This window comes from Desmodus rotundus, chromosome 6 (assembly GCF_022682495.2).
Source record: "Desmodus rotundus isolate HL8 chromosome 6, HLdesRot8A.1, whole genome shotgun sequence".
Classification (NCBI taxonomy): domain Eukaryota; kingdom Metazoa; phylum Chordata; class Mammalia; order Chiroptera; family Phyllostomidae; genus Desmodus; species Desmodus rotundus.
Window position 1 is genome coordinate 6,170,049 of NC_071392.1, and position 12,916 is coordinate 6,182,964.

At 46.9% G+C, this 12,916-nt stretch overlaps 1 protein-coding gene across 4 annotated transcripts in view; it reads left to right on the plus strand.

Annotated features, from left to right (window-relative positions):
* The window catches only part of ELMO1 (engulfment and cell motility 1), a 468,564-nt gene that overhangs the window by 234,231 nt on the left and 221,417 nt on the right, over window positions 1–12,916 (plus strand). For all 4 annotated transcript variants that reach the window (XM_053925918.2, XM_053925919.2, XM_053925917.2 and 1 more), the window contains one exon: window positions 440–544. In XM_053925918.2, the coding sequence (XP_053781893.1) occupies window positions 440–544 (105 nt within the window). The remainder of the gene's footprint in view (window positions 1–439; window positions 545–12,916) is intronic.

Sequence of the window (12,916 nt, forward strand, 5' to 3'; positions counted from 1 at the left end):
CATCCATATTTGGTTGCCTCTTGTGCGCCCCTATCTGGGGACCTGGTCCGCAACCCAGGCATGTGCTCTGACTCGGAGTCCAACCAGCAACCCTTTGGTTCACAGGCCGGCACTCAATCCACTGAGCCACACCAGCCAGGGCTGCGTTATGTTCTTTTTCCCTGAGGTGTTACATCTAAGAACAATCCTATCCTTTGACCTTCTGATGACTTTCCTAACCCCAGGTATGAAAGCTGGTTTTGCAGCACCTGGAGAAAGAAGCCCCTTCCCCGACCCCACCATCCCAACAGGTTTCCATGTAAACAAAATATGTCCTTCCTACTTGGTTATCTGGCCTTTGCCTTATGGCACTTGGGTCTGGAGGAGGAAGCCAGACCTCTGGTGCCCGGTGACGTCTGCTGAGGAATGAGGCTGACCAAACATTTTGTTCTCATCACAGAATCACGTGAACCCAGCCATGGACTTCACCCAGACCCCGCCTGGCATGCTAGCCCTGGACAACATGCTGTACTTTGCCAAACAGCATCAGGACGCCTACATCCGGGTAAGCTTGCAGCCCCTCCCCACTGGTGCAGGTTTCCTGTCGAACTTGACTTTCAGACTTTCAGGTGTGGTGGTTTGCATTACTCAGTCCAGTAAAAATTGAAATGAAGTCAATCAGGGGCAACGAAGTAAAGACCTTTAACCTCTAAGTACTTTCCATATGATGACATTTAAAACTACAGGAATCCTGGAAAACTATTTTATGTGGTTCAATGTTTAACCTTGACAAAAGCTCTTAGAAATAAATAACAAGGAAGAGAAATGAACTATCTACCAAAAAGCCGCACGATTCCGACTTGGGTGGAAACCCTTGCACTATTCCACATCTTGAAAGAGGCTCAGGATTCTCTCTGGTCCTGCTTCTGTTCAGTGCAATGCTGGGGACACAGTGAGCTAAGCAGAGAAGAATGGGGGTGGGGAGCAAAGAGAAACTGTAGCTACTGAGGTGGATCCCTTTGCGGGTGTGGCAAAGGGAGAGTAGAAGATGCCGCCTGCTGACTGAGCAGTGCAGGTATGGGAAGGACCAAGGGAGGATGAAGGGGACCTTCGGGATGGTGACAGAGAAGGTCTGTCCTTCCGGCTGCTCCACAGGAGTTCCTGGATTTGTGCTGACACCTGATGCCTGTGCGCAGGATGAGGTGTAATCAATCGGAGATTGACAAGGGGTAGGATATGAATACGCGGGACAAGAGAACTGGCGAGCAGTTCGAAGGATGGCTGGCCCGCTGCTTAGAAAGTGATGAATGAATTGTCTAATGCAGGAAGAGGAGGGCTGAAATTAGAATAAGGGAAGAGTCCGTAGGCTCGTATTTTCTCTTCATCCCTCGTGGTGGCGCCGGCTTCCTGGACACTGGGGTTTGAGGCCCAGCACCGAGGTTGTATAGCAGCCTAGCATTGTGAATGTGCGTGGTTCCTTTCGGTCTGGGCTAAAATTTCTTGTCTAGACGAGGGAGCATATTCTTCTGGGGGGACATTTGGAAATGTGTGGGTGAGTTCCTTCGGCTATCACCATGCTCTGTGGGTGCTACTGGCCCCAACCTGTCATTCAGGGACAATCTTCATGATGAAAAATCATCCTACCCACAGCAGCGGCCCCTTGAAAAAGTCACGCCAGGCCTCAGAGTTCCCTGTGGGCACTATATTTTCACTTGATGCGTTTTTCTAAATATGTAATTTGATAAGCTTTGACTTCTACTGAAATATTATTTGTAATTTGGTAATACGAAGGACTTTGTGCATTTCTATGAAATGTGAGATGAGGTGCTTGGCCAGAAACGCAATCTTCCATAAGAAAATTGTTTTCTTCCCGTTTTATTGAGAAGTAATTGACATATATTGCCACTGTATAAGTTTATAACATTTAGCATGATGGTTTGATTTACATACCTGGTAAAGAAAATTGTCTTTTTTTAATAAAAGTTTTATTTTGCTTGTAATGTGTGTATATTAATTGCACAGATTGTTTTCCTGGGAACATAATCTGCTCTCACAGAAGTCCATTAATATGTTTGAGACACCGTGTAGTACAGCCGTAGAGAATTGCATGTGAAAAGAAGCCGTGTAGAAATTGAATTTAGAATTAATGATTAATGTTTGTGGGTGAATGTTCCTAAAATTAGAGCTCATTGATGCTGAATATATTATTAATTGCATAAGAAGACTATGTCTTGTGAAAAGTAATTTTATGTTTTCAGCCCATTTTCTTCAGTGTGGTCTCTAGACTGTGTAAGTGAAATGATTTGCTGGAAACCTGATAGAACTTTATGTCTAATAGGGACTTAAAGGAAGAACAGTTCTTTTGTGCCCTGACCGGGTGGCTCAGTTGGTTGGAGCATCGTCCCACAGACCAAAAGGTTACAGTTTCAATCGCCAGTCAGGGCACATACCTGGGTGGGTTGTAGGTTCAGTCCCTGGTTGGGGTGTGTATAGGAGGCAACCAATTGATGTTTCTCTCTCTTTCTCTCCCTTCATATCTCTCTGAAATCAATTCTTGGGTGAGGATTTAAAAAAAAAAAACCTATTTGTTGAAAGTATGGCCCTTTTTTGCCCACATGCCCTGTTACTTACTGGTTAGATGTTCCTATAACTGACATGCCATTATTTTCTCAAGTGTCCCTTTCTGTGTCCCATCTGACGCTGGATCTGGCTGGATGGGAAGTTGAGGCTGTGCACGTGGACGAGGTCATGGGAGCGTACCTGAGGTCTGAGACGTTCTGCAGGAAGGGTCCCTGGTGACTGCAAAAGCAGACACGGCAGCGACTGCATGCCGAGGGCCCTGGGAACAGGCAGCTCAGACAGCTAAATGTTGGTCTACGAGCTGAGCAGTCTCTTCTGCAGCATAAAAATGAGTTCTTCTTGCTAAGTTTACATTGTGATAAAATTTGCCTTTTTTTCTCACCAGGTAAATTTCCTGCCTCAGTGCCGTGATTTAGTCATTATTTCTCCCTGCCATTCAGTAAACACTTGCTCTGTCCCTGGTTATAGGCCCGCCGTCCCCTTTGCCAGGCAGATCTGCGGTGAGATTTGTAAAAGAAATTGTAACGCACACTCGCGCACACGCACAAATGTTCCCTCTTTGAGCTGGGCACCCCCCTCCACCATCACGGTGGCTCGCACACTGTGCCTTTGTGGTTCCCCAAGCCGGCTCGTGCCTCCTGTTCTGACTCGCCTGCCACTCTCTCTGCCGTGCCCTGCACCACGGCTGCGCCCGTCACTGTCCAGAGTGATGCAGGCCAGTCTTCTTTGCCTTCATCTGTCGCCCTCCCATCCGCACTGGACACTGGTAACCATTCACTCTTCTCTCCTGCTGCTTGTCCTGCTTCTCCCCTTGGCTGTCTCTCCTAGTCTCTCCAGTGGGTTTCGCTCCCTCTGCCTGACCATCAAAAGAACATGATCCCTCTCTGGACCTTTTTTCCAATCACTCAGGCTGCACAGGTTTACTGAGTAACCACCCAATGTCCATCAGTGAGCTAGGGGACAGGGACTCCCCAAGGGCCAAGTCACTCACGAGTCCTGTCAGTGAGGAGCTTACTGTCTAGAAATGGGAAGGAGGGTGCGGTGGGGGTGTAGTGAAGAAGAAATAAATATCAGGCACTTTCTGAGTCACTGGGCATGTATTTTGATTGGGGAGGGAGGACATTGGGGACCCAGAGGACAGTCATCAACACAGGTGTGGAGGTCAAATCGGGAAAGCTTCCTGGAGGAAGTGGTGCCTACTCTAAGGTCTGTTGGATGGTTCTACTTAATCAGGTGAAGGGAAGGGGGGTGGGAGAGTACTCTAAGCAGAGGAGAACAGTGAGCAAAGGCAGAAAGACATGTGCTTTGTTCAGGGAACCAAAAATAGTATCATAATATGTCTACGGCGGGGAGAGCCGACTGTGACCAGGGCTGGAGAGGCAAAAGTAGGCTAGTTCGTTAGGAATCTTTTAGCTCTCTATAGGGTGGTGTTTGGGCTTTACCCTAAAAGCAGTGAAGAATTTCTGAAGTGTTTAAAATAAAGATGATGAGAGTTAATTTTAGAAAAACCACTCTTCTGCCAGAAAACAAATGTGAGAAATTGCGACTAGCAGCGAAAATAAAATTTGGGAAATTATGGAGAGACGATGGTAACCTGAACTAGGATAGTGGCAGTGGCACTGGGGAGAAGCAGCCTGAATGAGTTATTTTTGAGCGAAAATGAACCACACGGTCTCAGAGGAAGAAAGAGGGAGATTCCTGGCTTGAGCGGGCGGATGGACGGCGGCATCATCAATGAAAATGTGCGTGGCTGTGCGGGGGGTGTTCATTTGGAGCTACGAGACCCTTGTCTGCACACGGGACACCTGTGTAGGTGGACCTGTCTGGTAGGCAGTGGGGGAGGGGCAGCAGAGATCAAATCCGTGTAGACACTCCATTCTGTATACTCCAGGTCCTGGTCCCTTCTAACCCACTCTCCATGACCACACTGGGATGACCTTTCTGAACTGAGTTCAGAAGGCTTCTGGGGTCACCCCCAGCCCACAAGTCCACCTCTTGTGGAACCTGCCACAGGGTGGATTTTCATAATTTCCTGTCAGTTAAGCGAGTAAAAAGATTCTTTAGTTTCTTCTTAAACGGTCTCTTGCCAACGATCAATCTATGTTTCATCATCTGAGAAGCATGGCCTTCATGCTTTTAGCAGTTACTACCTGGAGGTAGGTTTTTGAACATGAATGTATTGACCAGCAGCCTGGTTTCATATGTGTTCTTTAATAAACTCTGTAGCTGTGCCCGAATGGGAGCAGTGGATGTAATTGAGTTACCCACCCCCCCCACCGCCCCAGGGCAGGCACAGAAGGAGAGGAGGGATTGAGAGTCCGAGCAGGCCCTGTGCCTGCAGTCAAATCGGGAGTCCTGGCGTGATTTCAGACTTTTGGGCCTTGCTGACTCCGGGCATGCATGCTTCTGCTTTCCCTGCGATGCTTCTCCCAGCTCCCCAACCACGGCCCCCCCGTGACAGGTGCAGTGCCATCACCAGTCTACACACGGGACAGTGACGTGCACTGAGCGTGGCGGGGCTCTGCGCACCTTCTTCTTACCATTATTTTTTTGTTCTTTCTGTACCAATAAGCTCCGTGTCGCTACTGGAGGTAAAACCTTTGGACTGACACATTCTTGATGGGTTTAATCATTCACGGGGACCTACAGAGAAGCCCAAATGACTGGGTTTTCATCGGGTTCAAGACTCATGCTGGCTATTGCGGGAGCCGAGTTTCGGCCACAGAGTAGGAAGTAATGACAAGAAAACCTAAGGTTCCTACGTACCTGATGGCCAGCTCTGAGGTAGAAGTGGACCCTTAAAAAACACTTAAGGAAAATGCTGCAACAAACAGAGTGGTTTCAGGATGAAGTGAACTCTTCATCAGAATAATCCCCAACCCTTGTTTGATCAGAGAAGATGAGTACTTAGTGTGGGTTGGGTAATATACACAAGAAACAGTATAATTACCCCTTTTTTTTTTTTTCAAGAAAAGCCTATGATTTAAGCATTGTTACTACATCGTATAGATTTGGGGTCTGGGGCTTAAAGAGGAGCAGAGTCTCTCTAGGTCAGACAGCCAGGTGACAGGGACCAATGTCTTTGACCTTCAAATCTCGGGCTCTTTCCAGCCTGAAGCCTTCTGTCTCTGGGCTTGGAGTGTGACGGACACAACAGGTCTGGCCTTGATGTGGAGGGAAAGGGGACTGAATTAAGGAGGAGTGGGTAGAAAACATGGGACGTTGATGGGACCGTCAAGCAAGCATCTGCGTTCAGTTATGATCTTCCTAAATCCAGAGTGATCGGCCGTCACTCTTAGAAGTAGGAGAGGCAGCACCCCCCCCATTCCTTTCTATTACAAACTTTATGTGCAATACCACATTGCCTTTATTAGACTGTACATGCTTTGAAAAGCAAGGCTGTCTTTTTCCTATATATCACCATATTACCAAGTGTTTGATTGACACCAAAATGATTTAAATTGTGTAAAGGAATAAATGAGCCTGCTGAAGGTGTCTCTGCAAGGCTTTCCAGATTTCAGACTAGTGACCTGAGAAGTAATGCAGAAGTATTGCAGAAGGTCGAGGGAGTTCAGAACCTGCTGTCAGTTGCCCAGCACCCTCTTGGCATTACAGCCGGACAGAAGGGTGCTGTGCATAACCAACCCCGGACCCCAGAACGTCAGATAGGCTATTCCCCTGTGCAACCATAACAGCCAGAGGCATGCAAATGAGACATTTCTTTTATTGTTTCTATCTTTGTTTCAAGGAAAATCAAATTCACACAGAACACAACATCGGTTCATCTTCTTAGATGCCAAAAAGTGTCTAGCGAAAGGAAGGGAGGTCCCTTTCACATGTATGCATTCACTGACTCGTTCAGGAAATATTATCATGTACCTACCACCTGCCAGGCGGTGCCCTGCACAGCGGGCGTGGTGGCCAACCAGGAAGGCCGGGTCAGGTTCCTAGATCCCAGAAATTAGAACCGCGAGCGAAGGAGGAGAGTAGGATGTTTGGTTTAGTTTCGTTTTGTTTCATCTTGTTTTCGTTTTCTTTTTTTCCGTCTTTGGTATCTCATTAACTTCTGGATTTTTCCTATATAGATGTGACCTACCCTGCATGCATCTACCAAGTCAGAAAAACTTTGTTTCTTTACAGCTTTCCACAATATATTGAGCGGGTACACAGTCCACTGTTTTATAAGTTATCAGTGTTTAACTGGCTCAGAATCACTAGGACTTAACTTCCTTTCCCAGTGGCCTAATTTTAAATAGTTCTTAGAGAAGTAGCCTGGTGTTGGGTCAGCATGGAATTGATGCGGATCCTTCCCCGTGGGATCTGTGTGTTGTGGCACCAATGGACAAATTCACATGGACTACTGAGTCCTGTGGAGGAAAAGGGGCAGCAGGGCCACTCTCTCAAGAGGAGAGCTCAGGGACCCTTGCCTTGACAGGCCTTTATTGCTTCTCAGGGCACATTACATTGAGGATGGTCCTCATTTACTATGCACGGTTCGCTTTAGGAGGTTACCTTTCACAGAAAACAAAGGAGAGGATGTTGCTAATTACATCAGAACTGAAGGATATTTGCAAATGTAAAGGGAAAAGTAGTTGAACTGGTTACACTCATCCTTGGAAGGTTTAGCATAGATTTTAGGAAGTTACTTTAAAGATATGCAGTGAATATTTGCTGCCTCCATCCAGGGTGGGAGAGTTTTAGCAAAAAGCAAGTCTCCAAGCGGCCTGGGTACAATGCAGGCCTGATTCCCCACGGCTGTGTGCCGGACCTCGCTCCCCACTGGCTTTTCCGAGTGGGAGCTGGGTCCATGCCACACAGAACGGTCTCCTATATGGAATAGAGCAGACCCGACCCCTCTCACATGTGTCTGTTCTTTCCTTGGGTTGATGCTATGTCGTAAACAAAATGTGATTTCAATGAGGCTGTTACCCCGCTGAATGCAGAAGTTATACAATGCTGAGGCTTCCAGTACAAAATAAAAAGAAAATTCTGAAAAAGACTTTTTCTTTATATACCCTGCAGCTCCTGCCTCAACATACCTCATAATTTATGATGAACATTTCCTCCAGTTGGAATACCTTTGCACATTGGGTGACTGGGATAGAAGATAATGAATTTCAAGGAAATAGAAATTCCTTTACCAATGAGGTTGATTACAATGGTTTTGTGCACTTGGGAGCTAGGACACAGGTGTGTTCCTAAAACTGTACCAATCAAAACAAAACTTTATGATACATCAGTGAAGTAGATTATGGGAAAAATGGACATTTGTACCTAAGAATTGTTTTTCTCAAGTTCTTTCGTTGTAGCCTTTTTATTGAAGGATGAAAAATTTAAAGTGTGTATGTACTGTTTCAAAACCTTTCAATGGAGTCTTCCTCCTCATGATGCATAATAGTAAACAATAGTTATTAAAAATAGTTGGGAAAATATTGGTTTAGATCCTAGCTTGCCGGTGGGACATGGGAGGTGTGGCTGTTTAGGCGGCACTGAAGGGAACACGCCCAGGGAGGACCCAGGAGGAGAGAGGCTCCCATCTTGGGACCTTTACATGTTTTAAAACTTAAAATGTAAGTGCTTAACATGTATTATTCTTAAGCTTCCCTTCAGTGCTTTCAGAGATGGAGAGATAAGGTAGCCTTTGTCCCCTCTTCTTCCAGTACATAGATCCTTCTGTCCATTGGGGTCTACCTCAAGTTCAAAGCCATTTGGGGGACACTTTTCAATTTTTCTCTTCTATTATAAACATAATTAATAGCAAGCACAGAGCTTGCTATGAGGTAACAGCTACGCTAAACACTTTTAATAATTTCTTACAACCTCCCCTGTGGAGTTGGCACTTACTTCCATTTTACATCCATTTCCATTTTACAGACGAGGAAACCGACACAGAGAGGCTGGGTGGTTTGCCCAGGATCACCCAGCTAAGGGAGGGCCAGAGCTAAATTGAACGCCAAATAGTCCACTTCCAGTATTCAAAGCCTATGCCTCTCCGGTGTTTGTAGATTCATGTGGGGTTGCAGCCACAGTTCAAACGAGTCCTGTGAATGTGTTTTGTTCAACTGGCCCAGTATTTTTAATGGGAAGGTGATGGACTTGCCTATAGGCAGGGCATCCATTCTCACCCCAAACAACCAGGTGCCAGAACTCCCTATTATATTCTGTCTGGCTCCTTTCCGTATCCTAGTTATCTGCCTGGTGCCTGCGGGGCTGGAGTTAGTGACCACTGATGAGGTGACGTTTGAAAAATTCCAAATGCACACAGTAGGTGTTCAGTCATTTACTTGCCTTTTCTTTTTCCCAGTTCAATCAAGCCTTACATGATTCATGTTCCATCTCCTGGGGGCTTCATATTTATGTGCTCAGTGTTTGTAGTCTTTCCATTTTTGGTGGCAGGTCCTCGAGAGCAGGTGCTTTATCTTGTGCTCTGTATTTATTCTCTTGCCGAGAATAAAGAGCTTTAATTTCAGCCTCCCAACAGCAGTGAAAAGGAATGGTGCACTTCTCAGATTCTCCTGCTGCAGGTATTCAAGAAAAAAAAAAGCCATCAGATATTATTATAAATACCCTGGACCAGTGTTCTTGGGGACCCCAGCATAGTCGACCCTCCGCACTGCATGTCAGGCCATACGAGGGCCCCCCCGCCGCCAACCAGCCTGTGTTTTAAGGAAACAGGAGTCGAATATCCCACACTCACTAAGGCGGGTGCTGATGGAGGCAATGCCGAGTCTTTAAAATAAATTAGGGAACTTCTAACATTTCAAGGAGGGAAATGAGCAGTTTCCCAGGCGACATAATTACAGGACAGTGTGTAACGTGTAATTAAACTTAACTATGAAGCAAATGGTTGGAACAAAGCTTGGTGGCCCATCACTTCTTGTTCCCATAGCGCTGACAGATCCTCCCCTCCCCTTGTCCCTGAAATGCCTTCAACAGCAATTGCTCCTAATTTTTTTTAAGTGAAATTATATGTTGCCAGTTAAACACAAGTTTCATGTAAAGAAGCCTTTTTTTTTTTTTTTTTTGAGTGACGTTTTCCTTCTCGGTTATCTGGAGCACAGAATCCATTTAGAATGACAAGGACCCAAGGCACAGCCTTGCTGGGGCTTTACAATGACTCTTTGTCTAATAATTCATTTAAATGCTTTATTTCTTGCTTTTATTTGTATTCCTTCTTTGATCACGGTTCACGGTTTGGGGGCTTATTTTTCTGTACAGAATTTTTTTTCATGTTTTAAAAATAGTGGCATTAATTTCGTTGATTATGACTACCCAAGCTGTCACTGCCAAACAATCAGGACCTCTTGAGAGTGTGAATGTATGTGATTAGATTTACTAATTGCGCTGGAAAGCAGATTTTGTGACATCTGAGCCAACAATTTGAATGGAATGCTTCAGGCCTCGGGATGAGATCATTGTTCAATATGGGCTTGGCTTTTCTCTCCGAAGAAGACCCATCGTGGGAGGCGGGTTGCACGTGCATTAATGACTTCTGGCTATAGCCCACGTGTGCTCCGCATTCCCACCGCCAAGTTCCTTGGGGACTGGAGTCAGGTCTTGAAATCCAGAGCAGGTCTAATCCACAGCGGTTATCCGTTCATTCTCCTTTCCTACCAGCCTGACCTGGGTGTGAGGGTCAGAATTTTTGTTCTACTGTTTCTGTTTTGAGTTTTAAACGTTAAAATTCAGTGAGATAACCCCTGACTGGTGTGCCTCAATGGGTTGGTGTCATCCTGCACGAATAGAAAGATCACCGGTTCAATTCCTTGTCGACACACTTGTCTGGGTTGCAGGCCAGGTCCCTGGTTGGGGGGCATGTGCAAGAAGCAACCAATTGCTGTTTCCCACATTGATGTTTCTGCCTTCTCTCTCCATTCCTCGTCTCTAAAAATAAATAAATAAAATCTTAAAAAAACAACTCAGAGAGGTATTAAAAACACAGTGATGGGTTGCTTGAAAGAAAAAAAAAAGAGCTATATAATACACAACAGGCAGCTGACACACCGTGGACCTTAGTGCAGTGTGAATTGCAAGGTCAGGAACTGCAGACCCCCCGCACCTGTGGACGACTCCCTCGCTGGAGCGCCGGCTGGGGCCTCTGCCTTAGACCCAGTGATAGGCTCCCATCCTTTCTGCCACCTGGCTCTCTCTCAGTCCACATGGTCCATGTTTGTGTCTCTCTGTGCTAGTTAAATACATAACTACTGAGAACGTGTTCTGTGACACGCTGCCTCCTTTCTCTTGTCGCTGAGCAGTCTTCCATTTTAATTAGGCATTGTTTGTACCTTCACTGTGCAGAGCTCAGTAGCTGCTGTGCAAGGGGTTTGCTGGGGCTTTCTGCTCTGATGGCAAATTGTAATTTTTTTCTTAAGGGTTGAATATGATGTATCGGGTAACAGGAGCTGAGATAAATGGACCTTTGGTGTATGGTATGAGGTTTTATGTTGGTCTGGCCAGGAATTAGCCTGTTTACTGTTTGCTGTACCTGTGGGTGTCAGAGGCAGAAGTTTCTTCTGGGTCCTCGCTCTTATTTCTCCTGTTGTCTCTGCGGTTTCCTTAGAGACTCCTTCTTCAGTAGTGGCTGAGGCTTGTGGTTCGTTCGGCTGTGATCTCGTGTTGTTATACAGGAGCCCTGTTGATGTGACGGGGAGGCGTAGGGGGAAGGCAGTGCCCTACGGCCCTGTGCCTGAGTCTCAGTCTTTCAGCAAGCACGTGTCCTTGGGCTGCGACCTTCACAAAAGTCCGGGTTCTCACCTTTACTTTTAGATGAGAGTACGCTAACCATACCTGGCATCGGGCTTTTCCTTCCCCACGTTGGTTAAGCGCTGGTGAAATGCAGGCAGTCTAAGCTCTGTTAAAACAGGTTCTGTGGCGGGCAGACCACTGTTAAAAGAGAGTGGAATGCTCTGGAATTGTTCTAATGTGGTCACTTCTTCCCTCTGATCAAAGCAAGAGCAGGTTTTTCTCTGATATTCACCTGGAGAATGGCAGGGCTCCTTGAGATGTTACTCATGAAAGTGCAAGGACCCTCCTAAGGCTGGGCTCCCAGGGCCCTTGCCACTGAAGCTCCTCCATGTTCAACTCCAGCAACTAGTCAGTTACCCTTTAAGTGTTTCCATCCGGCTCTGGAAGTGGCTTCTACCCACAGGAAGCTCTGGTCCCCTGGATTTCCCTGTTTTCCCAGTTTGGAGGGTGACAGTTTGCCCTGATCTTCTGTTGGAACCAGGGAGAGGTGTTGCTTTTCATTTTGGTCAGCCTTTCTCTGGTTGGGGGTTTGGGGATGACAGTTCCCAAGGCTTTTACATGTTGGACCAGAAGCCAGAAGTCCCCTCTTCAGCTTTTTAGCAGGAAAAAATAAAAGTAACATTTGAACCATAAAGAGGAGCTGGTAGTTTTGCCCCATTGCTGGAATTTCCTGTATCAATTGTTATTTTGTCACACATATCCTTCCAGCAGTGGGTCACATTCTCCAGGGACCGAGGGGGGCTAAACCTCCTCAGAACCTTGCTGAGTTGAAGAGTTTCGGGCACTCCATACGGGTCAATAGACCCCCCCACCCCCCGACTCTGAAGTCTCCCACTTGGCTGCTTTTCTAGGCCTAGAGCTAAAACACCACTGAGGCCTCGGTGTTATCCCCGGGGGCTTATACCTAAGGGAGAAGTCATACAAGGGCCTGCCTGGGAGGTACATGAGGCCACTCTGTAGCCCCTTGTTCCTCCCCCTTAGGAGTCTACCACGTGACTAGTGATACATCAGGGGAGGAAGGCTCGGGGGTCTGAGCTGCATGGCCATAGATACGAAAGGTCAGGGGGTCTAACCCGAGAGACCAGAGATATGACAGTCAAGGAGAAGGTCCAAACCGCATGACCAGCAATGTGCTAGTGGAGAAAAGGTCACCCTGGGGGTGAGGCTCTTGTTTTCCCAGTTGCGCCTGTTGCTGGGTACCCGGGGCTCTCTGCCCTGTGACCTTCTGTGCCTGGCCCATTATCCTCGCTCTGCTTCTGCCTGTTCAGCTGCCCACCACCCAGCCGTTAAAAAAATAAATTAGTTAAACATGAAAAAATAAAATCTCTGGCTCTCAGCAGATGTCTGTTAAATGAGTGCCTGAATTCAGCGAGTGCTGGGGTCCTGCCTTGCGGCCGGATGGCCAGCCACCCCGAGGCAGGGAGCCATGAAATAGGCTCCGTCTGGAACATGCCGTGGCCTCCCTGCACTCGCTCTTAGCCCAAAGGCCAAGAAGCGATGCTCTAAGCGCCTTACTGTAGCTGCCCCTCCATTTGTCCATCTCGGGATGGAAACCAAATTTTCAGCTATCTCCGTGCCTCCCCACCCCCAAGCCTTTGTCCCAGATACGCTG